Here is a 26,791-nt window from a genome sequence, read left to right on the forward strand (position 1 = left end):
GCACCAGCTTTGGGAAGGCTGAGCTAAGGTGATGTAGGGTCAGAACTGAAGCAATCTTTCCCTTCCATCCCACCTCTTCAATAAATTGACAGGATGAGTGGAAGTGAGGTTTTTATGATGAATGCAAAGATCTATACAAAAACTAGATTGTAAAAAGCGATAATGAAAAGAAAGAAGGTACCAATGGTGAAGGAAGAAGGGCAGGGCCACTTATGGGAAAACATGAAGCATTTTTCTGAACTGATCATGGGAGTTTCACTGCTTCCTTAGTGAGACTCTAATTTGCTCCCAGGAAGTGGAGCACTAATCAGGGACCATCAGTTTCTGGAGATGGGATGAAGTGCAGAATGAACTAGCTACTTGCTATTTTAAGTGACTGATCACACAGAAATTATTGATTCTTCCAAATGGATGCATGCATTTTAGAATCAATGAACCAGCGGATATAATTAATTCTAGAAGGCACGCCACCATTTGGAAGATACCTGTAGGTATCTGTACTGGATTTGAAATTGTTTTTATATCTCTGTAATTATTTTTACTGGTTTTGTTTGGTATATTTAATTGTTTTTTACTCGTTATATATGTGATTGTTTAACTCTTTTTATACATACGATTGTTTTATATATGTTTTTGTTATACAGTATTTTGAGATGCTTTATAGGAAGCAAATCCTAGTGAAATAAATAACAGCAGCAGCAACATTTTCTTTTCTCCAGCTGAAAGTAATTGCTGTAGATGACCACCTGCGAGTCATCCATGAGGACAGTGTAAATTTTGACAAAGATATTCCAGAATTTGGGTATGTTTCGTCACTTGTGCTTTATTTGGTCTAAACCTGCGTTGGCATTAAAATTCCCTCTGCATCTGGAGTACTTGCGCTTGGGCACATCCTGTTCAAGGATCATAGAATGCTGTGATTAAAAGTATTCCTTAGTAACACTGCACTATGTTTGGTTTTCTTTTCGCATTCTTTTTAAGGGTAACTGTCCTAGCTGTGTACAAGAGAGTACTTGTGTGTTATTTGGGGAAATGCAAAGTGAAATAATGAATTAGTTTTATTCACCTAGGCATTGTTTTTCCTGCAGCACTCAAGGTGGCGTCCATGTTCACAGTGACAGACTGACCGTGACTTCTCCTGTACTAATGTGGGTGAAGGTAAGTGTTTGATGCTTGAGTAATGTCGCCAGTGTCTGGAGAGGAAGGCCGGTGGGTTCCTGCAATTGGCTCCAATCCTCTCCCTTCTCCCCATTTGCCCTCCTGTCTGTGTCAAAATGACACAATGCCTGTTTGCTTAGGTTTATGTAAATAGAGGCCTAGCAAAATCTCTGTGCCAACAAGGAAGATGCAATGATCTAGAATTGCCTCCAACCATATCTGACTCTATTCTGTGCTGTGGATGACATAATTCATTTTTCACTTAGAATATCCGGGTTCAGGTCCTTGCTCAGCAATGAAGTGCGTTTGGTGGTCTTGAGTTAATTGTAAGAGGTGCTGCATGGGGCTCAAAAGGTTTCGGAAGTATCTTACTGCACTTCTGAATCTTACAGTATGATGGTTCTCTGTTGATCTGCTACATCTCTACTGGTACATACTAGAAATGGGAATCAGACCAGTATTAGCAGCGGCCTTGTGGTGTAAAGGTAGTTTTCTGCTGTGACAGCTTTTTGTTTCTGGAAATACTTGCCATATTCTTGCAAGTGCTTGCAATGTGGTTCTGGGCTAATGCTAAACATAGTTGTTGTTCAGGTATGCTCATAGATGTCCTACCAAACTGAATGCAGCCCAAATGGGTAGTGGTGTGCCCCTCTCATTGGGTAGGAGAGTAGCCTATGCTTACTTCTGAAATCTTTTGTGCATACTCTAGATCAGGCATCCCCAACCTTCGGCCCTCCAGATGTTTTGGACTACAATTCCCATCACCCCTGACCACTGGTCCTGTTAGCTAGGGATCATGGGAGTTGTAGGCCAAAACATCTGGAGGGCCGAAGGCTGGGGATGCCTGCTCTAGATCCTTCAGTAGCAGGAGTGCAAAGTGATTACCTAATACAGAGACTGTAACTTGGGAGGTTAGACCCCTTCCCTTCTTAATTAGGAGCTGCCATTGTTTCTAAATTTGGTTGCTTGGCTCTGTCTGTGTCATTAAATGATTCAGCTTCTTAGCTCAGCATTATTAAAATTACTTTATACAAGAAACCATTACATTTGCCAGACAATTTATAATTTGCTTGTTTTCTATTTCACTTGGAATGCTGTTAAGGATCCTTTTGACGCTGCAGTTTCCTGTACCATGTTTCTTCTTCTTCATTTCTTTAAGTAGTCACATTTTGTATCATTGTTTGTGATAACAGATGCATTAATTTCTAAATGATGGCGTCGTCGTTTGGGATTAAGCTGAGTTTTGACATAATTACACTCTTTCACCACTTGAAAGCTGTATTGCTCTTTCTTGCTTTTTATCTCTTTGTTCTTTGGGGAAGAGTAACAGTTTGGCTCTGTTTTTTCCCCCCTTGTTTGCTGAACATTGGAGGTTTTTGCGTGGTCACTTTAGCTTTTATACCCCATCTCTAGATACAGTAATTTTTTTAAAAATAAAGCCAACTGACAAGTGAAATGTACACTACTGTGTACAGCTCTGGTTGCCTCACCTCAGGAAGTATATTGTAGAGTTGCATAGGGTTCAAGAAAGGGCAACCAAAACGATCAAGGGGATGGAGCAACTCTGGGACTTCTTAGTACTGTATGGAGAAACTAAACTGCCGCTGCTGTGCTACCCATGGTGAAGCCATGGTTTGGCTTATTGATATGTTCAAACCATGGCTTGTGATTTGTCTGGAGCTGTAACTGAGGTTTGAGACCGAGTTTGGATGTAATGCTTAGCCAAACCACGGCTTAACAATGGGTAGGGTAGGGGCTTATGCATGAACTGGAGCAAAAAAGGGTGTGTACGCAGCGCCAACTAGCTATACAGTAAATCTGCCTTCTTTCCAAATGATGAAAAAGAAAAACAGGCAGCCCACCGTTAACATGTGTTCAATAGGTGCGCAACCGTGTATACGCGCATCGCGCCAAACCCAGAAGTGACCTGGAAACATCATAAAGATCTCACTGAAACGTCACTCAAAGGGCGGAACGGGGCCCGGAATTGGGTGTTTGCAGGCTTTTTAAATGAGATTCAATTATACGAGATTTCACTGATGTGTGTAGTGCCTCGGAACATAAGCCATGCAAAACTCAGAGGTTCCTACACACAAATGTGCACACACAGTTCTCAATCCAGAGAACCAAGAGGCATAATCACAGTTCAAGCACACCTTCCAACCAGCCACAAGCAGGTGAGAGGTGTGGCCTGGGGGGTTGGTGGGATGGCCTGGGGAGAGCCTTGGGGGTTGGCTAGAGAAGCCTGGGAAGATTGCCTTTAGTTCCTGGGCGTGAAATTCCCGACCTCTCAAGTGCATCCACAGATCTTGGCCTACTGAAAAACCAAGAAGCTGCTTGTTTAGTTTACAGCAGGGATCCCCAAACTGTGGCCCTCCAGATGTTTTGGCCTACAACTCCCATGATCCCTAGCTAACAAGACCAGTGGTCGGGGAAGATGGGAATTGTAGTCCAAAACATCTGGAGGGCCGAAGTTTGGGGATGCCTGGTTTACAGTGTGCTGCTGCTATAAGCATATTGTAACCATGCTAGAATGATAGCATTTCTCACCTTGTGCCGAGGATTCCCCCCCCCCAACTGAGAAACAGACATCTCAGAACGAGGAACATTTTAATCAAGTGAAACATACACTTTTCTGAAATGGATAAATAAATGCATAAATTTCCTTTTAGGCTCTGCCTTTCTGCTGGTGCAAATCTATTTTGCCATTTTCACACTGGCTGCGCTCGGCTTAGTCCAGCAGATGGTTGAACGTCAGCCATGTGCCATGCAAATCTGCACAGCAGAACTGCCCAGATGTTAGTATGGCCGCTTTCCCAGCATGTGCCTGCTTTTAAGGGTTGTGCTGGCATGATATTGTTCTGCGGCACGTTTCCCCTAAGATTCAAGGCATATTTGTCACCTCAAAGTTGAGCGAGGTTGGATAGCTCAGTTGGTAAACGGTGTTTTCGTGTGCTGCTCTGGTTCGCCAGAAGCGGCTTTGCATGCTGGCCACATGACCTGGAAGCTGTACGCCGGCTCCCTCGGCCAATAATGCGAGATGAGCGCACAACCCCAGAGTTGGTCACGACTGGACCTAATGGTCAGGGGTCCCTTTACCTTTACCTATGTAGACAAGAAATAAGAAAGGTGTAAGGGTGGTAGGGGAGGAGTGCTTAACTCTTCATTTCCCACAGAAACTCTACTTTTCCAGCCAAATAATTCCAGATCCACGTCTGTGTGGTATATGCTGGTTAGAAAACCCCTGGCAGCTGTTGATGGTTGGAAATTGTAGTTGAAACAGTCAGGCTGGGAAACATATGTGGTATTTCCCTTCATGTCTCTTTCTCTGCTGCACATTGCCACCTCCCAAAGGCACTTCGCAAAAGAGAGTGAATTGTTTGGTTAATGTTACATGCATTCATGATAATTAAGATGGAAATATTTAATTTATTCAATGGCTTTTGATTTATTACTCTAACCCTTTCAATTGGAAAAGGGACAGCAGGTTTAAATCTCTATTTCTACACAGTTTTTAGTTCAAATATTTAGTGTTTGCAGGTTTTCAGTTATGGAAGAGGCTTCCTGGCTATGAGATATAGGGGGATGCTTCTTATAAGATGATGCCTGCTACAAAGCAAGCATGCATCATATTAGAAACAAAGAACATGTGCTTTTTGCTTCAGAATTACTGGGTTTTTTGGCATTCAAGTTTAATAGATTGTGCTGAAATCCTAACCTCACTTCACTGGCAGTTCTTCTTTCTTCTTCTTCTTTGGTGATCACTCATACGGACTCACTGGCAGTAAGTCCCATTGAATTAAATACAACTTACCTCTGAGTAAATCTGGTTAATATTGCACTGTTAATTGACTCAGGGCCGGCCCTATGGCAAGGCTGGGTGGTGTAGGACGCAGGGCCGCCAGGGGAGCGCCACGCTGCTGCGCCCGCGGCAGCCGTGCGACGGGCGCTTGGAAACGGGGCAAGGGGGGGCGCGGAGGGATCGTTGCACCACGGTGCCAGGGCACCAGATATGCTTAAGACGGTCTTGAATTGACTGAAATTAATAGATGAAGATTTATTCATCTGAAGGTTGAATTTGTGATGTTTAGTTTGGCCCTGAAGATTAGCATGTGTACTAAACTTGTTTGAAGGCTTCCCCCCCCCTCTTCATCTGAAAAATGCTTTTATTCAGTATGCTAATCATTTCATTTTCTCGAGAGACCTTCTACTGATTATCCAATTCTTCCATTTTCCTTCTCTGTCACTGATGACAGGAATCTACCTATTTAATTCTGAAGCCTGTTGGGATTCATAATTTCCTGGAGTGCAGCAGTCAGTCTTGATCATGTTTTTGTTCTTCTAGGCCCTGGATATGATCTTGGAAAAGATGAAGTCTTCTGGATTTAACTTCTCCAGAGTGAAAGCTTTGTCTGGAGCTGGACAGGTCAGTTAAAAGTATAGGGGTGTGTTTGAGAGAGAGTGGGAGAATCTTTATTCTGGGTTGCTTGTGCAGCCAACAGCCGATTGACATGCTACCTTGCACACATACATTGCACCAAACCCGGAAGTGACTTTAAAAATCGCAGAAACAGCCCGAAAAGAGCCCAGAAAGGGCAAAAAGGTGCGCAATCCCATGAACCTTTGCAACTGGAATTCCAGGAGCCCTTACACTGACCATTGAGGCCTGTGGAGAGTTGGAGTTTGAGGAGGTTTAGAAGGCAGAACAGGAGCGATCTAGGAGTGTGCTCCCGCCATGTGCTCCTGCCATGGGCGAGCCTCCGTTACTGGCATGATTTGTGATAAAGAAAATTGCCTTGCCTTCAAACTTATCTTAGTATTCTTTCAAACTTATTTTAGTATTCTTAAAAGGCACCATTGCTGATGTTCTAGCAGCATGCAAGTTTATTTTAAATTTAGTGGAAATCCATATATGCATCTTAACTTGCCACTCTGCTTTTGTTTTATGCTTTTGCTCTCTTAACAGCAACATGGAAGTGTCTACTGGAAAGAAGGTGCAAACTTTGTTTTACAAAACCTATCGCCTGATCTTCCTTTGCATCAGTCACTGAAGGTAACTTATCTTAGGAGTTTGGAAGGACGTTTAAGTCCACTATTGCTCATTGACCCTTAATGGCTGTGCTCACTTTCCCAGCTCCTTGCTGACTTTAGAAATAATTGAAGCATACTTTGTATTCCTTTTAGCACAGGATAAGCACAAATGATGATGCAGACAAGATGCTTTCTTTTTCTTCCACTGAACAAGAAGTATATAACAGTGGCGGTCGTATGAACAGGACCCCTTTAAAGCCTTTGCTGCTGGGAGGAGCCAGGGGCCAGCTTGTATGGGCAGAGCCAGTACCTGCAGAGCCAATACCTGGGTGTCTAGATCCAGTGGCTCCTCAGGGTTGCAGTCGGTGCTGGGATCTGCTGGAGAGTCCTGTTCCCTCTGCAAAGACCCCAGTTATGGATGAGGCTGAACTCTGATGCTCTGGCAGCTCCTAGCATGATGGGTGAAGTTCCTGGCTGAATATGGGTGTCAGGAGCTGGAGTCAGGTGGAGGTCAGCCGTAAAACAATAAAACATCCAATGCTTTATGAATGAAGCACCTCTTTATGAATGAAGTTAACTCTTCATTCAAAGAAACCAAAACAGCACAGGCCTAGTGATCACAGCAACTCTTCCCAGAAGATTCCCAATGAAGCAGTTGCGAGGACTGAAGGTCCCACTTTCCCAGCGCTCTCAAATGCTCCTTCCCCAGTTCCGAGCAGCCTAAGGCTCCACCGTCGTGTCTCTCTTTGCTCTGCCCTCTTCATTTCTCTACATGTTCTGGGAGACCAGGGAGGAGGGGAGCAGGAGGAGGAGACTCCCTGGATTCTTCAGCAACCTGCCTCTACTCTGTCTCCTGGCCCTGCTCCTCCTGTCTTGGAGTCTGGACTGCTCTCTGCCACAGCCTCTTCCTGCTCACTAAACCCTGTTCAGCTTCCAACTCCTCCTCCTCCTCCTCCTAGTCTGCTCCCTCTTCTCCCTCTGCCCACTCATTGTCCTCCCACCACCAGTCCCCTGGCTCCGAACCTTCTTCCCCCGGGGGTTCCCTTTGTGGTTCCCCAGCCAGTGCCAGCCATCACTCTTTTGCATCCATGACATCAGGTTTAAACCAGGTTTCCCCATCTGCTTAATCCAAATCCAGGCTTTTTCTTGGACCCTAGGTACTTCTTTCATAGGAGAAATGCCTTTCCCTCCTCTATTGATGCTTCCAAAGAGGCAGACCTTTTCCCATTGCAGGCTGACTTGTCTTGCTTCAGTTTGTGCTGCCTCAGGCTATGAAAGGAGACAGTTACTGCCCAGCTGCATCTGCTTCAGACCAGAGGGTGATGTAGCAAAAACTCTTTTGGCCAGCTATAGAGACTTGCACATGGTCTCTTCCCCCTTGTAATCACATTTTGGTATGCAAAATGTTGTTGTTGTTTAGTCGTTTAGTCGTGTCCGACTCTTTGTGACCCCATGGACCGTAGCACGCCAGGCACTCCTGTCTTCCACTGTCTCCCGCAGTTTGGTCAAACTCATGTTCGTAGCTTCGAGAACACTGTCCAACCATCTCATCCTCTGTTGTCCCCTTCTCCTTGTGCCCTCCATCTTTCCCAATATCAGGGTCTTTTCTTCTCATGAGGTGGCCAAAGTATTGTAGCCTCAGCTCCAGGATCTGTCCTTCCAGTGAGCACTCAGGGCTGATTTCCTTCAGAATGGATAGGTTTGATCTTCTAGCAGTCCATGGGACTCTCAAAAGTCTCCTCCAGCACCATAATTCAAAAGCATCAATTCTTCGGCGATCAGCCTTCTTCATGGTCCAGCTCTCACTTCCATACATCACTACTGGGAAAACCATAGCTTTAACTATACGGACCTTTGTAGGCAAGGTGATGTCTCTGCTTTTTAAGATGCTGTCTAGGTTTGTCATTGCTTTTCTCCCAAGAAGCAGGCGTCTATTAATTTCGTGACTGCTGTCACCATCTGCAGTGATCAAGGAGCCCAAGAAAGTAAAATCTCTCACTGCCTCCATTTCTTCCCCTTCTATTTGCCAGGAGGTGATGGGACCAGTGGCCATGATCTTGGTTTTTTTGATGTTGAGCTTCAGACCATATTTTGCGCTCTCCTCTTTCACCCTCATTAAAAGGTTCTTTAATTCCTCCTCACTTTCTGCCATCAAGGTTGTGTCATCTGCATATCTGAGGTTGTTGATATTTCTTCCGGCAATCTTAATTCCGGTTTGGGATTCATCTAGTCCAGCCTTTCACATGATGAATTCTGCATATAAGTTAAATAAGCAGGGAGACAATATACAACCTTGTCGTACTCCTTTCCCAATTTTGAACCAATCAGTTGTTCCATATCCAGTTCTAACTGTAGCTTCTTGTCCCACATAGCGATTTCTCATGAGACGGATGAGGTGATCAGGAACTCCCATTTCTTTAAGAACTTGCCATAGTTTGCTGTGGTCGACATAGTCAAAGGCTTTTGCATAGTCAATGAAACAGAAGTAGATGTTTTTCTGGAACTCTCTAGCTTTCTCCATAATCCAGCGCATGTTTGCTATTTGGTCTCTGGTTCCTCTGCCCTTTCGAAATCCAGCTTGCACTTCTGGGAGTTCTCGGTCCACATACTGCCTAAGCCTGCCTTGTAGAATTTTAAGCATAACCTTGCTAGTGTGTGAAATGAGCGCAATTGTGCGGTAGTTGGAGTATTCTTTGGCACTGCCCTTCTTTGGGATTGGGATGTAGACTGATCTTCTACATTGGATTCTACATTCTACATTGGGATGCAAAATAGATATGTGCAATTGTTCCTAAACCAGCTTGCTGGTTTGGCACTGACCACTTTTCTGCCATTGTTTTTTCTCATCCCCAATAGTCCTGCTTTTCTGTTAGCAACAGCCCTGTTTGGATGGATTCCAGCACAACTGCCCAGTGCTGCTCTCTGGAAAAAGCTGTTGGAGGGGCTCAGAAACTTGCTGAGGTCACCGGCTCACGAGCCTACGAGGTGAGAGCTGAGAACCGAGACTAATGTTCGGCTTTTGAGGCTGTTCTTGGAAGTGAGAACAAGTCATTCCAAGAGGTTTTTGTGTGCACCAAATGGTAAGGGCACAAGATTCCCACTTCTTGTATCTTTTCTCCTGCTCATACACCCATGAATAAGGTCTTTATCTGAACAAAGTCTTTAAATTATTTTGCTGTTAGGATAAAATGGGCCGGTGAGACAGTTGTGTTGATTTCCTTGGAGGAATAGCAGGATATAAAATTAATGAAATAATCATAGAATCATAGAGTTGGAAGAGACCACAAGGGCCATACAGTCCAACCCCCTGCCAAGCAGGAAACACCATCAAAGCATTCCTGACATATGGCTGTCAAGCCTCTGCTTAAAGACCTCCAAAGAAGGAGGCTCCACCACACTCCTTGGCAGCAAATTCCACTGTCGAACAGCTCTTACTGTCAGGAAGTTCTTCCTAATGTTTAGAAGTATTTTTCTAATTCAGATAACAGTTATGGTTAGGGGAATCATGATTATGCCCTCTTTTCTAAAGGGGAATGCATACTTCCTATTGAGGGGTGAGAAACCATTTAGTCCTCATTGGTCAGATTGGGCCAACTTTGACAGGTGGGCCTAGTTCCCCACCTGACAGCCATCTGATGCTATAATGATAGCAGGTCACTGACAGGTGGGTAGTTCTGTCCACCTGTCAGTTGATCTATGGGGGTGGAGAGGGTGATCTACTTCATCTACTCTACACTCATCAATTGATGAGCAGAGGCTTCAATCCTGCTCTCTGCAGGGGCCTGCTTTGCTAATGCATTCCTGTAATGTGCTAGTGAAGCAACATCCAGCAGGATTGAGTCCTGCCCCTACTGATCTTGGACCTCTTGGGGTGTGGGTGTGTCAAGAATGGTGCATGAGTTGGAGGTTCCCCACAGCTTCCCTAGTTTTTTATGCTGATGTTAAGACCCCCAGTTGAGAAGTACCGTACTTTTCAGTGTATTTGACTAGGTTTTTTTTTACGTTAAAACAATGTAAAAAAATCGGGGGGTGTCTTATACACATAAAGTGCAGAGGGGGGATGGGGAATTTTTTGCTGCCGTGAGCAGAAGATTGTCAGCGGCGACAGTGCGGCTGATTGGTTGCTGTCGTGGCAATTGGGCGGGTGATTTTAAGCTGTTGCCGGTGAGCGGTCTGATTATGAATGGTTGCTTCTGTGTTGCGTGCAATCAGAAGCATTGGTCCGGTGGGAGCGTTTGTCTGGCAGGTGAGCGTTTTTAGGCAACCCCCCCACCAAAGCTCAACAATTCTGGGCAATCTCCCCCCATTTTCTCAGTTTTTAGTTCTCCCAAATAGGGGGCGTGTTATACATGGGGGCATGTTATACATAGAAAAGTATGGTAAGTCCGTTTCAGCAAAGGTCCTCAGCAACTTTAATTTGAAGCTAGTGTGGATCTAACTAGTCTTCTCGCTGGGTTGTGCAAACTGAAGGACTTTAACCAGTTGAGAACTTGAGGTGATGCCTGGATCGCGATGGGAGTTTGCCTAGCCAACCAGCATTGCACATTCCACTGATTCGTCATTTCTGGAATGTAAATTGTGGCCAGGAATTCTCTTGCTGCAGTTTTCATTTTTCTTCTGCTTTTCCAAAAGGCGAGCAGAATTATCATAATGAGCCGATGCATTATAGTCTGTTTTGTGCCTATTGCAACCGAAAAGGAAATTCCATCATGCGTCAGACAAATTAAATACCCAAAGTGCAGCGTCCTGAACTCATTATGCCGAGTTAATGGTTATTGACTCAATTTACAGTTTGTGTTCCTAAGCATTGGCCTGTCTTTTGCAGCGTTTTACAGGAAACCAGATAGCGAAGATTTACAGCCAGAACCCCGAGGTCTACAAACACACAGAGGTTGGCTAATCTTCAGTTCACTTATTGGAAATCGGAGCTGATTTTTGTTTTTGCCTAGATATTTTGGAGAGGAACTTAGTTGCGCAAATTGTACTAGCATAAATAAAGCAACAGTTAAACAAACAAATTCTCACTAAATGGAAAACATTTTTTTTTGTGGGAAAATGCTTAGCAAGAGCTGCTGCTGAAATGTAAATCCTGGTGGTTTTGGCTTCAGCCTCAACCATTTTGTTAAACATGGGCAATGCATAGCTTTCTGACTACCAATCCATATACTTATAACATTTTTATACCACGTTTCATTCTTTTTTAGGCATTCAAAGTTGTGTACAATCCATTACTTTTTATTATTATTAAAAAAACACAATCACGCAATGAATGTACCGTATATTCCGGCTTATAAGACGCCCCCCCCCCCTTCAAGTTAAAATATAGAGAAGGAACAGTTTCTTCTCTACAGCAATTTTGGCCTTAAATGGAAAGCCTGGACTTTGAAGTCATCTTATTTTACTTGTTATTTTGTATTATATTTACTGTTTTTAATTAGATTTTTGTAATTTTGGATTATGCGGAATGCTTTATCTGACTGGATGTAGCAACCGAGTAATTTCGTTGTTCCCGCAAGGGGACAATGACAATAAAGACATCTTATCTTATCTTATCTTATCTTATCTTATCTTATCTTATCTTATCTTATCTTATCTAGAGCTTGAGACATACTCTATATTTTATGTACTTGCAGCCGTGGACAAGCCCCGGCTAAATCTCTGGCAAGCCAGCGACTCGTGAGCAACAGCACCGGCAAAGCTACTCCTCTGCCTCCCTCCCCAGCTTGCTGTAAAGTGGCTCCTCCGTCTCCCTCCCTCCCTCCCAGCAAAGCGGTCCCCACCCCCCAGCAGCAGCACTAGCAAAGCTGCTCCTCTCCCTCCTCTCCGGCTCGCTGTCAAACCTCGCTGTGTCTTGATCTCCCTTTCCTCTGCGATTTCGGGGACTCGCCGAGCGGCGCCGGAATTGCGTCCGCGGCTCCGCAGAAGCGATTTCTGGCACTGCAGACATGTTGGATATGGGCAGCGTGGCACCAGAAATCGCTTCTGCGGAGCCGCAGACGCGATTCCGGCTCCGCTTGCCGAGTCCCTGCGTCGGTTTAGCGCAGCGTGTGGGGGACTTGCCGAGCGGGCAGCTCGGTTCACGGACCGGCAGGGCAGTACCCGGCGTATAAGACGACCCCTGACTTTGGAGAAGATTTTCGGGGGTTAGAAAGTCATCTTATACGCCGGAATATACAGTAGTCAATAAAATCAACTCACAGCAGTTTTAAATGCTTGTCCAAACAAATACTTTTTTTTTTTACTGGGTGCTAGAAAGATTGCAGCTGTAGATGTTGGTCCCTTCATCAAGTCCAGACTTAGGGATGGCAGCTGTGTATCCTAACCAGTTAAGAATCCACCTGATATTCACAAGTTATTATTTATTTGATTGATATACTGTCCTTCATCAAAAGATCCCAGGGTGGTGTATAACATCAAAAGACATTTTACGGAGCATCAATAATGAAATCATAATAACAGTCCGCCCCCGGCTTTAACAGGTGATAGATTATTTAATGGCTAAAGGCCTGGGTATTTTCATAACTGTTAAGCTTCGTACGGCAGAAAAGTACAGTCAATAAATACACAGGAGGCTTTTTATCATCATCAAACTGTCTTACGCAGCCTGCATAAAATACTCATTAAAATTACCAATGAAATCAGATATTAGTTAGGTAGCCTATGTTTCCCCCCCAAAACAAAACGATTAGTTTTTAAAATATACATTATAAAATAAAGTTGCATATTAAAAGACATGTCACAATTACATGTGTGGGCATGTGTGGGACATACTTGAGCAGGAGAGGCTTTGGCAGGCGCTGAAAACTGTAATACCAAAGTGTAGATGCTGCTACACTGAAGGACTGATTCATTGCAAGTGCAGAACAAAAGTTGGCCCCTTTGCATCCACCTTTGGCCTACAGCTGTGCCCAACAGTGTTCAGTATCTATATCAGGGGTCAGCAAACTTTTTCAGCAAGGGGCTGGTCCACTGTCCCTCAGACCTTGGGGGGGGGGCGGACGGACTATATTTTGGGGAAAAAATAATAATGAACGAATTCCTATGCCCCACAAATAACCCAGAGATGCATTTTAAATAAAAGGACACATTCTACTCATGTAAAAACACGCTGATTCCCGGACTGTCCACGGGCCGGATATAGAAGGCGGTTGGGCCAGATCCAGTCCCCGGGCCTTAGTTTGCCTACCCATGATCTATATGGTATACTGTATATAAGGAACTGAAGAAGCTGCCTTATACTTGTTCAGGCTGCTATTCAGGTTTCTGGTCAGAGGTCTCCTGGGCCACTAGCTATCTCCTTGCTTTTACTGGAAATGCCAAGAATTGACCCCCCCCCCCCGACCACCTGCAGGCAAAGTGTATGCTTTATTGAGCTTTGATCTGCCTTCTCTGAATTTGTTATGTTTTGGAGCATAGGTCCTGATTTTTCACCCTACTTGCATTTTGTTGTCCCCCTCCCCCCTTTGTATATCTCCCAGCTCCATATTGCCTTTGTATACTTGGGCCGAGAGCAGTCTTTGGGAAGTTCAGCACCCATAAGGACTATTGTTCAAGAAGACGTTTTTTAGTATCTTGTCTAACTCTTCCATTGAAAGTGGAACTTAAAAAATGCTTATTTTTTATTTTATTGGAATGAGCCCTTGATCTGTTTGTAAATCAAAACGAATATATTTTGCGTTCAGTTTCTCATTTCCCTTTTCTCTTCCAGAGGATCTCTTTGGTCAGCAGCTTTGCAGCCTCCCTTTTCCTAGGGGCTTATGCTCCCATTGATTACAGTGACGGTAAGTGACTTCTAGGCTTGTTTGTTGGCTGTGTAATATGTTTGACCCGATTCAAAAGGTCTCTCTTGACCAGGCATCCCCAAACTGCGGCCCTCCAGATGTTTTGGCCTACAACTCCCATGATCCCTAGCTAACAGAACCAGTGGTCAGGGATGATGGGAATTGTAGTCCAAAACATCTGGAGGGCCGAAGTTTGGGGATGCCTGCTCTTGACCATTGGGAGTGAACGAAAGAAGCCATAAAGAGTTTTAATACCTGAAATATGGCATGAATGGAGCAATAGTGCTTCTGGTAAAGCAGATCAAGCATCAGATTTGAATTTGGGAGCCTAGGATTTACTTCCTGTTCGGTCACAGATCAATTGGGTAGCCTTGGGAAAGCCTATCTTGCTTGGAGACTGTCTAAACCAGATGTAGGGAACATATTGTTGGACTCCAATTCCCATCACCCCCTGACTACTGGCCGTGCTGGCTGGGGATGAAGAGAGTCCAGCATTATCTGGAGGGCCACAGGTTATTATCATTTAACCATGGGGTGGGGGTGCAGGGCATCATGAAGGTGGCTGCTGATGTACTAGCATGCAGCTGCAAACAAATAGGCATGGTGACCTGTGCCATATGGAGCCATATGAAGCAGCTGGGCTAAGCCAGGTAAGGAAGTTTTGGCGCTGCTCCCCAAAAAGCCCAACAACTTTGGGCGACCTCCTTAAAAAAAAAGCTCAACATCTCTTTTAAAAAGTGGGGGTTGCTATGCCGATGTTATCATAAGATCTCAGGGCAGTTCACAGAATAAAGGTTCCCCATCTCTGCTCCTTTCTATCCCTTCCACACACCCCTTCTTAGAGTGACTGTGACACCAAAGTTATCGGTGTTTAATGCAAGACAGACTTCCTCTGTAGTAGAGTTTGCTTGGTGTGAATCATGGATAGCATTAACCATGGTTCACATTGCGACCAGTACAATATTTAACCATGGTTCAAGTTATTGCACTAGAGTGGAGAATGGTGGAAAGTGATGGAAGGGAAGGGAGCGTTCCATCCCCCGGTGTTCTCCTGAACTCTTAAAAAATCGGCAGACGATTGCATCTGCTGATGTAGCATGCAGCTGCAAACAAATAGGCATGGCGACCTGTGCCATATGAAGCAGCCTTCATCGAATAATGATTCCCTTCTTCATTTCTGCTTGGTTTATAAAGATACTCAGTCCAGCTGTTTAGCCCTCCAGTAGGATCGTGAACAGATCCTTAAAAAAAAATTAAGAAATCCAATAAGCTCCAGCAGAAAGTGTGTGTGTCATAAAAGCAAATCTAGGATGACGTTCCAGTTCCAGGAGGCACAAATCTCTTCCTGTAAAATGTTTTGCACTTTGTTGATTGATTTTTTAAAATGTGCCAAAAAACTATATTAGAATGACAAATGATTTCCATTTATACTGTGTGGGGTTTTGTTTTTAAGTGAGAAACTTGAGACTAAACGACTTAAATGTGTCATTTGATGTATCACCCTTTTCGAGTGATAAAACACTAAAACTTTTGAAAACAGCCATTCTGCTCTCACCATGGAGATGCCTAAAATTCACTCTCACCACAGAGATGTCTTACTTTCACAGATAGTGACTTGCATAAGGCATAAAATGCGTGTAGTTATTTGACCTAGCTCTTCATGTCCAAAAGCAGCTCTTTTTCTACTGTGCTAATAGCCTATTTCTAATAATTTAAGTTGCAAATGCTTTCTTGCACCTATTCCGTGTTGGTTTTGCTTGCACCCATTCATAAAGTCTGGGTTCCATTCCATTTTTTGCACACTTTCTGAAAGAAAGCACACACAAAACTGTTCAAATTGCACATATTTCGTTTGCACTCTTTCAATAAAATAAACATCTTGCAACACAATTCCTCCACCCCTAAAATATGTATTTAATCTGCATTTTAAATGTAAAATATGTGCACTTTTGGGGACTGATTCTGTAGAATCTGGAGAAGTCTGTAATCCGATTGATAGTTATGTTTTGATCTTAAGCAGGTTCAGGAATGTCAAATTGTAGAAAGCAGACTGAACAATTTCCTTCCCTAGCTTTCTCGTCCTCTCAGCAGCTGGACTGAGGCTTTCTTGAGGCAGCTGGATTTGCCTCTGGCCTTGATAAATTTCTTCCACTTTTGTTTTTTTCCAAATTGTGAAGAGATTTTTTTTGGAGAGGGGATAATAAGATGAAGCCAGTACAGTCGTACCTTGGTTTTCGAACATAATGGGTTCTGGAAGTCCATTCAACTTCCGAAATGTTAGGAAACCAAGGCACAGCTTCCGATTGGCTGCAGGAGCGTCCTGCAGCCAGTCGGAAGCCGCACCGGACGTTCGGCTTCCGAGGCAAAGTTCGCAAACTGGAACACCTACTTCCGGGTTTGCGACATTTGAGGTCCGAGTTGTTCGTGAACTAAGCTGTTTGAAAGCCAAGGTCCGACTGTAATTAAAGACTCCCATCACCCCCCTGCAGGAATAGAAACTGACATGGGGCAATCACAAGAAAGATTGTTCAAAGGTTACTTACTAATTGCTCAGCCAGTATCAACAGGAAGTAATAAAATGGCCAGAGCCTGCAAAAAGGAAGGGTGTAAAGTCATGAGGGCCTTAACATTACTTTGTCTGTCCGCAGTAGAGAGGCTGGAGCTACAATAGAATAGAAATATAGAAATACAGTGGTGCCTCGCTTAACGAATGCCCTGCTTAACGAAATTTTCGCTTAACGAAAGGATTTTTCGAGCGGAGGTTGCCTCGCTAGACTAATGCGTTTTACGAAAAATTTGTCTAGCGAATCACGGTTTCCCATAGGAATGCATTGAAATTCAATTAATGCGTTCCTATGGGCAAAAAAAATAATAATTTTTTTTAATGCATTCCTATGGGATTCGCTAGACGAATTTTTCGTTATAAGAAAAGACCTGTGGAACGAATTTAATTCGTCTAGCGAGGCACCACTGTACTTTATTGTCACTGTACCACTTGTTTACAGTGAGATTAAACGTTTAATAGCATTTTAGGACAAAAATTACTAGAAATCTGATCTGATCTGAATAATAATAATAATAATAATAATAATAATAATAATAATTTATTATTTATACCCCGCCCATCTGGCTGGGTTTCCCCAGCCACTCTGGGCGGCTTCCAACAGAAAAATAAAACACAGTAATAAAGCACAGTAAACATTAAAAGCCTCCCTGAACAGGGCCGCCACCCAGGAGGGCAATACATAAAGCATTGGAAGTCAACAATTTGGGGAGGATGGCAATTCCAAAGAAAAGAGTTGTGTAGCATCAATCTTTGTAACGTAAAGGACAAATGAGGAGAAATTCTTTGTCAGCCTTGAACTTCTTTGTGCATTTAGGAAAGATGTTTTTGCGTACCTGGTTAATATTGTGTCAGCGTTTGTATATTCCCTAAAAATGTCAGTTGTGTTGCTTGGCCACTTTGAGTTTTGAAGTGAGCTGCTATATCCACTTAGTGAGCCTCTCTATTCATCCACATATTGACCCCACTTTTCATCTAAACATTGCCGCCTCTTTGCATTCGTCATTGAACCACGACCTGAGAGAGAGAGAGAGAGCTGCTATTCATTGGTAGTTTTGTATCTATTCAGAGTAGTAGACCAAAGTGATTGAATACACTTGATGTGGATCTGTGGGGCAGCACCGTTCTTTACATTGCTGCTTAATGAATGTCTCTTTCTTTCTCTTCCTGTCTTCTCTCAAGCAATATCTCTCTGTATAGATAACAGCAGGTTGTAAAGCAGAACAATGCAAGGGCAAAGTCCTCGCCAATCCTTTCTGAATCGGCGCAAGCAAGCTTCCAAACTCCGTGGGTATAGTCCCACCGAGATGTGGTCTCATTGCTTTCAGTAAGCAAGATAACCTTGTGCTCAAGTTCTTTCGATTTTTTTAAAACACAATTCAACCTGGGTGTTCCTCCAACTGGGGATCAAAGAGGACTTATAATAATAATAATAATTCATACAGTTGCCTGTAAAATCCCATCATGACAAAGTCCCATTTACCCAGCTTGGAGGGGGGGGGGAGTCTTTCAGAACAACAACAACAAAAATAGTCTCCATTTGTTTCTGGAAAGTGCAGATAGTGGACGCCCGGCATATCTTGACAGGAAAGTTATTCAACAGAACTAGGGGCAGCCACACTAAAAGCCCTGCTCTGAGTTGATGTAAAGTAAGATTCTGAGATTTTTGGAACTTCTGCAAGTTCTTCTGCAGGTCACAGCAATCTATTGGGTATCTAAGGGATATGGTAGTCTCTCAAGTAATCTGGTGCTGAGCTGTGTAGGGCCTTATATGTCAGGGTTGCAACATTTTTTTGCGGGGGGGGGGGGATATGATGTAGCAACCATAGTTGTTTCATCTTTTTATTGGGATATGGAAATGTATAGAGAATCTCCAGGTTGAAACCTGGTAGCACTTTGCAAGCTGTAGTAGTAGTAGTAGTAATTATTATTATTATTATTATTATTATTATTATTATTATTATTAATTTATTTACCCAGCTTCATCTGAAGAACACAATGCGGTTTACAATATAAAATGCTTATTAACAAACATTGGCCCGATAAAAGGTATCTCCTGTGCTGCTGTTATTTAATTTGTGAATCGCTTTCCACGTATATCTCCCAAAGCAATTTACAGAAGCATCCTTAAGAACAGCTGCAATAGCAGCCCTATAGGTTTACACATAACACAAAATGAACACCTTTTCGTCTAGCACTAGCGGGAAAAGAACAAAAATGCCTTCAGTTGTTTCTGGAAAGTACAGTTCCACAGAAAAGGAGTAGCCACATCCAGACCAACCTCAATAGTAGCCCGACATAGAGTGCATCGCCTTTCTGGGCTGAAAACACTGACAAGACATATCAAAGTGTGTTAATGGGTCATGATTTACTGGACAGTCATTGTTATTAGAAGTCATTAATTCTGGATGAAGAGGCTGGGAAAGTTGATCTACGGATAGTTTTGCAATCCAGATGACGGAACCTAATTTTCTTTGGCTGATGGTTTTGTTTACCATCCAGCTAGCTGTATAGTTCACGGGGTTACAAGCACCGCTGAGATGTATTAAATTACTGGGCATACTGAATAAATAATCTTAGGTCTGCAATGCAAGCATTAGTGGACTGGTTTTACTGGTTTCGTTGGTTTAGACGATGTGCTTTGTACAGAGGAGATTAGAGAATCATGCACAGATGGAGTTTAAAGATTGGAGCTATCTTGCCCTTTTGCAAAGTGGCACAAGAGAGTTCTGATTAAATGTTTCTCAGGGTTCAGAGAAGTCAGGGATTTCATCTGAAAATCGCCATATGTTGCTTTAAAACTGCAGTTGCTCATTGAATACATTAATCTGTCAATTCTTGGCCTTTATGCAAATGGCAAATCTTTAGAGTTTTTTGTTTTGTTTTAAATTAAACCCCACCACCAAATAGAAATGGAAAGAACAGCAGCAACCTAAATTGAATGGAATATGTATCTGGTTCATACTCGTAAAATTATTTTGTAGGGGGAAGGGTACATTGAGCAACAAAACCTAAGCATGAATAGTTGAATATGTTTACAAAGTTTTCTAATGGGTGAAATAATTTTGATTTTCAATATGTAACAGGCTTTCCAGTTGCTTCCCTTTTGGATTCAGTAGCTAGAACACAGGAATATAGGGGCAAGTTGACTTCCATCTGAGCAACTGAAACTGCATAGATAGAATATTGCCTGAATGTTTCCACTTCTGTTACCATTTAAACTTACCTTTCAAAAAAGAAAAATAATTGAGGGTTGGAAGTTAAAGAATGGGATCTGGAAATAAGTCCAAAGAGTTAAAGAAAAGGCAATAATAGTTTTGAAGGAGAAGGCAAGAGAGAGGAATAGTTTTGGCATCAGAGTGCTGGAAGGATGTGAGTAGGCCCAGGCGATGTATCGTACTTGGTTCCTGTTGGTGGATATCAGGGTACTAGTGAATAATGAAGATCATGCAAGCCTAAAGCCTGGCCTCATTGATTTTAAACTCTATGCTGCACCTGGTATCTTTTAGGTGATGTTAGATAACGGATTTTAGATGCTGGATGTTTCCCCCTAAACTGGAGTAGCCTAGGCTCAGATGCAAGAGTATAGCTTCTGTGAAATAACTGGTACCTCTGTGGCACCTCTCTGGTCTGAGCAGTGTTCATAACCAACCGTGTGTTCTTCAAGTCCTGGTTTTCAACTAAAGCGAGTGCCCATGGAACGATGCCAGCCCACTAATTGCTTCCTGGTCCGCGGCAAGGGAGCCAGTTCAGCCTCATGCCAATTGGCAGCATGCTTCAATGTCTCCTTCCTCCAGTAGCAACTGGAGAACTGGCAGGGTCCCAGAAGAAGAGCAGATTTAGTGCCTCTCTATTTATAAAGAGAAAGAAAGAAAGAAAGAAAGAAAGAAAGAAAGAAAGAAAGAAAGAGAAAGGGATGAGAGTGGGATGGAAATAAGCCTCAGGGAATCACAGTCCTAGTAGCTTTCCCTCTACACCTTGGAAGAGATCAGAACAAAGAAACACCTAAAAGGAAAGGTTTGCCAATAGCTGGGTGAGACGAGAGAGAGAGAGAGAGAGAGAGAGAGAGAGAGAGAGAGAGAGAGAGAGAGAGAGAGAGAGAATAACTTAATTGAAGCTGAAAAATGAAGTAAAGCAGAGTAGGGAGGGAAAAGAGAGAGCATTGACAGAAGTGCAAGAGGTGGATTTACACTGTTTTTAAAAAGACAAGAAGAGAAAAGGCACAAAAGCAAGAGAGAGCACTTGACTCTCCTCTGCCATGTATGAAGTGAGCTGCTCAGGGTGTTGCTAGCCTCTACTCCGAATTGCTGGAAAACCACTACCCGTTTTGTCTTTTGGGAAGATGTTTGGTTGCCTTCTTACATCTTTTTGTTAGCATGCACACAAGATATCTGAGTGGGTGGCGGATGCATCTTGATTCCTGGGGCTGCTTCCAGACTGTCACTTTTTTGTGGATATGATTTGATCATAAGCTGACAAATTTATGTTGTGCAATAGCAAGTGAATTTGGTGCTCTTGTGTGACAAACCTGCTTTAAAACAAAGCACCACCACCACAGGTCTGAAATTTCTGTGGATCATGAAGAACTTTCTGAGGGTAAGAGATGTTTGACAGTGGAATAGACTTCCTTGAAAGGTGATGGATTCTCCTTCATTGGAGGTTTTTAAGCAGAGGTTGGATGGGCATCTGCCACGCATGTTTTAATTGACATTCCTGCATTGCAGGAGGTTGGACCAGATGACCCTCAGGGTGCCTTCCAACTCTACAATTCTATGATTCTGTGAAAGTACACACAGGAAAATGTGAGATGGCGGTGTTACTGGGTGATGTCATATAATATCTGCAAACAAATCAGAATGAATGCTCGGTAAACAGTGACATTGTACAACAATCTTTGTACAAATTTTGTGCAAACATATCAAGGTGGATGCTCAGTAAACAGTAAAATGAAGAAAATGTCATGGAAATTATGAAAAAAATATTCACAGAAAAGATGCATAACAAAAGCATCTTTAATACAAAAAAAGTTTGTGGTGGAGAAAACCACACAGCAGGCAAACTGAAAGCATAGCTTCTGAATGTTGGCTCAGTTGGCTCTTGGTATGGCAAGCCAGAAGGGCCAAAATACTACAGAAGATCTTCATGTTAATGCATGGCACCTGAAAGTGCTGTTTGAATGCTCAGCTATAGTTACATCCTTACCTCCACAACCTGTCCAGATAGTGAATGCTGCTAAATGCCCGGACGAGGACGAGGATGATAATAATAATAATAATTCATATACTGTATATCTCAGCACAATGAATAATTACTGTAAGTGATGACAGGGAACATACGATACCACCAACACTTAAAAAAACTCACAGCGACAAGAATAAAAGATGTTACTCATTAAAACTGGCATCAATAAAACTAGGTGTTACACATTAAAAGCTTGTTGAAATATGTGTCTAGTTTCTGGCAAAAGAAGCAGAAAGAGGGAGCCTGACAGATTTCAGTGGGATAGAACATTCCAGAATTGTGGCATCACCACAGAAAGGACCTTGCTCCTCCTAGGTCTCCAGCGATGCACGGGGAGATTTTGAGGATGGGTGCGAGAGATGGCCGTTTCTGGGACGATGCTGCGGCTTTTTGAGTTTCAGCTGCTCTGTACCAGGTGTAACCACAGGCCTGTTTTCATACCGAGTGTCCTTAAACATTCTTTTTAGTGTTTTAAACATCGGCTATTAAGTTTTCAAATGCCCTCTTATTTCAGAAGCAAGTTTGGGACAAGCTATTACAAAGGGAATCATTGCAATGTGCTCAGGACGTGACCATTGGCCTGAGCATAGATGTGCTACAAATGAACAAATGTTTAATCTGTGGAATGTTTGGGGTGGTGGGCATGCTCTCTTCAAGGTGCAAATCCCTTTCTGAACTGCCCTTGCCTCTGTTAACTTGCTGCACTACTTCCAGCTGACTTCCTTCACATCAAATTATCCGCACCCCCCCCTACCCAGTTTGTGTATCTGGTATTGTGAGCCTGTGGGGATGGAAATTATGTTTTGTTTGCTTGATCACCAGGGGAGCACCCCCTTGTCCAGCCAGCTGAGATCTGCAGGGTGCAGAGCCTTCACAGTAGTTGCACCCACGCTTTTGGCTGCTGGGCAAAAAAAAAGCTGCTTCCCTTCTCAGGTTCTGGCATGAACTTACTGCAGATCCACGAGAAAGTATGGAGTCCGGTCTGTCTGGATGCTTGTGCACCTGGATTAGGGGAAAAGTTGGGCCATCCTGTACCATCTAGCAAAGTACTGGTATGTACTGCTGTGACAAACATGACAGTGGAGGATTAAGGCCTGTGTCTCCTACACTTATTTGTATTTTCAATGGACTGCAAATTTAAACTGGTTTAAATTACCGTGGCTTTCCCCCCCCCCCCCAAAGATCCCTGGGACTTAGATTGTTGGAAGGAATCTAAGAAATTAATTGATAGCTGCAAAATTTGGCTGTATATGTTATGTGATCTACAGGTATTGTGAATGCTGTTTTAGAGTGAAAGAGAGTCTGCCATCGGCCTTGAAGTGGCTACTTGCTCTTGTTTGAAACTGATGTGGCAGATTATTTCAGGCACAGGTACTTGCGAGTGTACTGTAAAAACGTTAGGTTAAAAAAATGCTGGTAGAATTTTGAGTCTGTGTAACAAAATAGTAGACTGTGGCTGCTGGATTTATCTTTTGAAGTGCTCACTTAGACTTTTGTGGATCTTCTGTAGAGGAAGCTAGATGTTTTTCTTAAAGTGTCATATGTTCAATGCAAAAGGGTTGTGGCACTATTAAACCAAAAACCTTTCATATTGTACTCTTTCCCCCCATTTTAGGGTTCTGTTTCACCCTACTACATCCAGCGCTTTGGGTTTAATTCTGGCTGTAAGGTCGTTGCATTTACTGGAGACAATCCAGGTAAGAAAGTCTCTCCATAATTCTATCCCTTGTCTATTTTTCTCTAGGTCCCTTATGATTATTCTAAAGAGGCTGCAATGGTTTCTGTGCCTAGATTGCAGCCATCCAGAAAAAGAAAGGTGAACTTAAGTCTTATGATGAACAATGGGATTTAGTTGCACAATTAGCAGCTTCAGTCCCATTTACTTTTGATGGAATTAAGGTGCGCCTCTATCTTTTCAGTTGTATCTATTGTGCAGGGTGTCCTAGCATCCGATACAGAGGCTAATCCCATAATTTCACAGGACTCTCTTACTTGCATTTTCAGCATCCCTGGCAGCAATGAGACTTAGAGAAGGGGACATTGCAGTAAGTGTTGACATGTTCATGCTATGCTCATGCTACTAATCCAGTGCTTTATGGGGTAGTTGCCTTGAGCAGCAGTTCTGCATTATACATATTGGTGTTTGACATATTTTGAAAATGCCTTTGAAATATCACCTTCAGGTTCTGTTGATTTAAATGGAAGATAAGGCTGCAATCCTTAGCATAGTTACTTGGGAGCAAAATCTATGGAACATAATAGTATTATTATTATTATTATTATTATTATTAATACCCCGCCCATCTGGCTGGGTTTCCCCAGCCACTCTAGGTGGCTTCCAGCAAAACTTTAAAATACAATAATTCATCAGATATTAAAAGCTTCCCTAAACAGGGCTGCCTTCAGATGTCTTCTAATAGTTGGATAGTTGTTAATTTCTTTAACATCTGATGGGAGGGTTTTCCACAGGGTGGGCGCCACTACCAAGAAGGCCCTCTGCCTGGTTCCCTGTAACTTTTCTTCTTGCAGTAAGGGAACCACCAGAAGGCCCTCGGAGCTGGACCTCAGTGTCCAGGCAGAACGATGGGGGTGGAGACGCTCCTTCAGGTATACTGGACTGAGGCCGTTTAGGGCTTTAAAGGTCAACACCAACACTTTGAACTGTGCTCGGAAATGTACTAGGAGCCAATGTAGGTCTTTCAAGACCGGTGTTATGTGGTCTTGAAGTAAATCCTTACATATAGTGGGATTTATGGTACTTCTGAATCTTAAAAAGCATGGGAATCCTGTTATGCATGTCCTTAAATATTTCCCCATTAAGATCAGTGGTGCTTAAAATGCTTAATTTTGACTGGATTGTGTGCCCTAACAAGCATAGGAAGTGTGCATTGATTACCCTTTGCTGATCTGAGGTTTATTTCATTTCTGTTGAGAAGGTTTTCGGAATGGATTGAGATGATGTAGAAAGAGAGTTGATTAACCAACCTAGTGAAACGACTCTCTGCTTGAATGCATAAACAAGCTCTGTTAAAAGGTATGGCTTGGAGTGAAGTCGGGTGCTAGGAAGGCTTGGGATTCTGTGGCGGCTGTTTCACGCACGCAAGTCATCACTGTATGTCACAGTTGTTCAGTGACGATTATGTATGTGTGAGAATTTACCCTAATAAATCCATAGATTTCATTTGAGTCCCTTCTGCTCTATGCTTCACGCAAAGGTGACAAGCCAAGCTGATACCTCAAGAATGCAATTGCCTTAATGTGTAATTTAAAGATAATTAGTACTACAAACAAATGGGTTTAATTTAATTTCTGCATTGCTTTTCATGCACATTGTGCGCTAACACCTCAATTATTTCCTCTCACAGATTAGCCTTGGCACTAGTGATACATTGCTTCTCTGGATTAAAGAGCCAAAACCTGCTTTAGAAGGTCACATCCTCTGCAGTCCAGTTGATTCACAAGCCTACATGGCCATGCTGTGGTAACAAAGTTTACATTGTTTCACATATGAATACTGTGTCTATTTGGAGTTGGGCCAGTGGCCTGTTTTCTGTAGTCCTGTCGACTCTAACTGAGCGCTGGAGTAGGTCCAGTGATCTCTCTTTTACGAGGTGTGTCCCCAGCTAAAATAAGCTTTGGTTACACAATTAGATCTTATTAGATCTGATAGCATCTCTAGATTCCAGGAACCCACAAGCCTTTTCAGACAGACTTCTGTTAACTTGTAGGTCAGACATGCAAAAAGTAAGTCCTACCAGACCCCCCCCAACAAAAGAGTGATGTAACTTTCAAATTTTGATCGGATCTGTTGCGAGATTTGACTGGCATTTTATAACTTTAGTTTTATAATTTACTTTAGTTATAAGAATGGTTCTTTGATGAGAGAGAAGATTCGAGATGAGCTTGCCTCTGGCTCATGGGAGGAATTTTCCAAAGCGCTTGTGTCTACGGCTGTTGGAAATGATGGGAATGTGGGTATGTGTCTTTGAAGAGAGGGAAGTATCAAGGTTTGATTAGATACTTTAGCATCTGCTCCACTGGGCTCTTGTGCACCAATGACCTGCTCATCTACCAGAAGAGCAACACAATCTTCTGTTAACTGCTATCAGACACACTGGCTGCAGCAGACTACTAGTAGCCACTGGAAGAGACATAGAAATCACCATCAGAAAAAGGCAGTGCTTCTTACCTTGCGAGTCACAGTCAAACTCTGGTTAATAATTGTGGCTTCCAGGACAAGTGCATGCCATTGTTTGCTGGTTAAGATGTAATGGCAGGCCGTGGTTTACCAGAAACCAGGAAGTACCTATTTAAACAGAACATATAAGGGGAGGAGGGAGATGGAAGAAGGAAGGGGGGGGGAAGAGAGAGAGAGAGAGAGAGAGAGAGAGAGAGAGAGAGAGAGAGAGGAAGAAGCATGTAAAGACCCCATGTAATACCCTAACACAAAGTGTAAATCATTCTGCTTATTCTCTTCATATTATATATATATATATTAGGTTAAAGATGGTTGTTACCAAACAAAAATGTAATATTTTAAACTTTCCATTTAGGCTTTTATTTTGATGTGATGGAGATTATACCAGAGACCATGGGAATTCACCGATTCAACACACACAACAACAGAGTAAGACCAGCCTCACATCTTTGTTTAAGGGTTACTTGAAGCATAATTGAATTCCAGCCTGGGCAACACTTCCACATACAACCCGTGTCACAACTTTGCATGTTCCAAAATCCATAACCAGGCAATACCAACCAAAACAGATATCAAGCTTTTCAGTTCCCTAGAATGTATGGCACGTCAAGTTTGTCCGTGGGATATTTTGATTCAAATCCCTCCTCCGCCCCTGATTTCAATAGCAATGGGTTTGGGCTAGACACTCTTGTCTGTACCACAGCTTTCCATTTTTAAGACGAGAGATAGTAACCGCAGCCGAACCTCACAGGCTTGTCATGAACATAAATAAGGGTTACAAAGCACTTTAAACACTTGTTTTCTAGCAGTGATCCTCAG

The 26,791-nt window shown here is 42.9% G+C and overlaps 1 protein-coding gene across 2 annotated transcripts in view; it reads left to right on the forward strand.

Annotated features, from left to right (window-relative positions):
• XYLB (xylulokinase) overlaps positions 1-26,791 on the forward strand; it is a 95,532-nt gene that overhangs the window by 3,039 nt on the left and 65,702 nt on the right. For both annotated transcript variants that reach the window (XR_009558425.1, XM_035129159.2), the window contains exons 2-14: positions 720-802; positions 1,089-1,158; positions 5,504-5,584; positions 6,125-6,211; positions 9,046-9,174; positions 11,015-11,080; positions 13,898-13,970; positions 22,708-22,826; positions 23,390-23,471; positions 23,779-23,819; positions 25,140-25,255; positions 25,634-25,749; positions 26,328-26,401. Coding sequence is in view for 1 of the 2 variants with exons in the window: in XM_035129159.2 (XP_034985050.2) it covers positions 720-802; positions 1,089-1,158; positions 5,504-5,584; positions 6,125-6,211; positions 9,046-9,174; positions 11,015-11,080; positions 13,898-13,970; positions 22,708-22,826; positions 23,390-23,471; positions 23,779-23,819; positions 25,140-25,255; positions 25,634-25,749; positions 26,328-26,401 (1,137 nt within the window). In the remaining variant the exon portion in view is untranslated. The remainder of the gene's footprint in view (positions 1-719; positions 803-1,088; positions 1,159-5,503; positions 5,585-6,124; positions 6,212-9,045; positions 9,175-11,014; positions 11,081-13,897; positions 13,971-22,707; positions 22,827-23,389; positions 23,472-23,778; positions 23,820-25,139; positions 25,256-25,633; positions 25,750-26,327; positions 26,402-26,791) is intronic.

The sequence above is a fragment of the Zootoca vivipara genome, chromosome 12 (genome assembly GCF_963506605.1).
Source record: "Zootoca vivipara chromosome 12, rZooViv1.1, whole genome shotgun sequence".
NCBI classification, from domain to species: domain Eukaryota; kingdom Metazoa; phylum Chordata; class Lepidosauria; order Squamata; family Lacertidae; genus Zootoca; species Zootoca vivipara.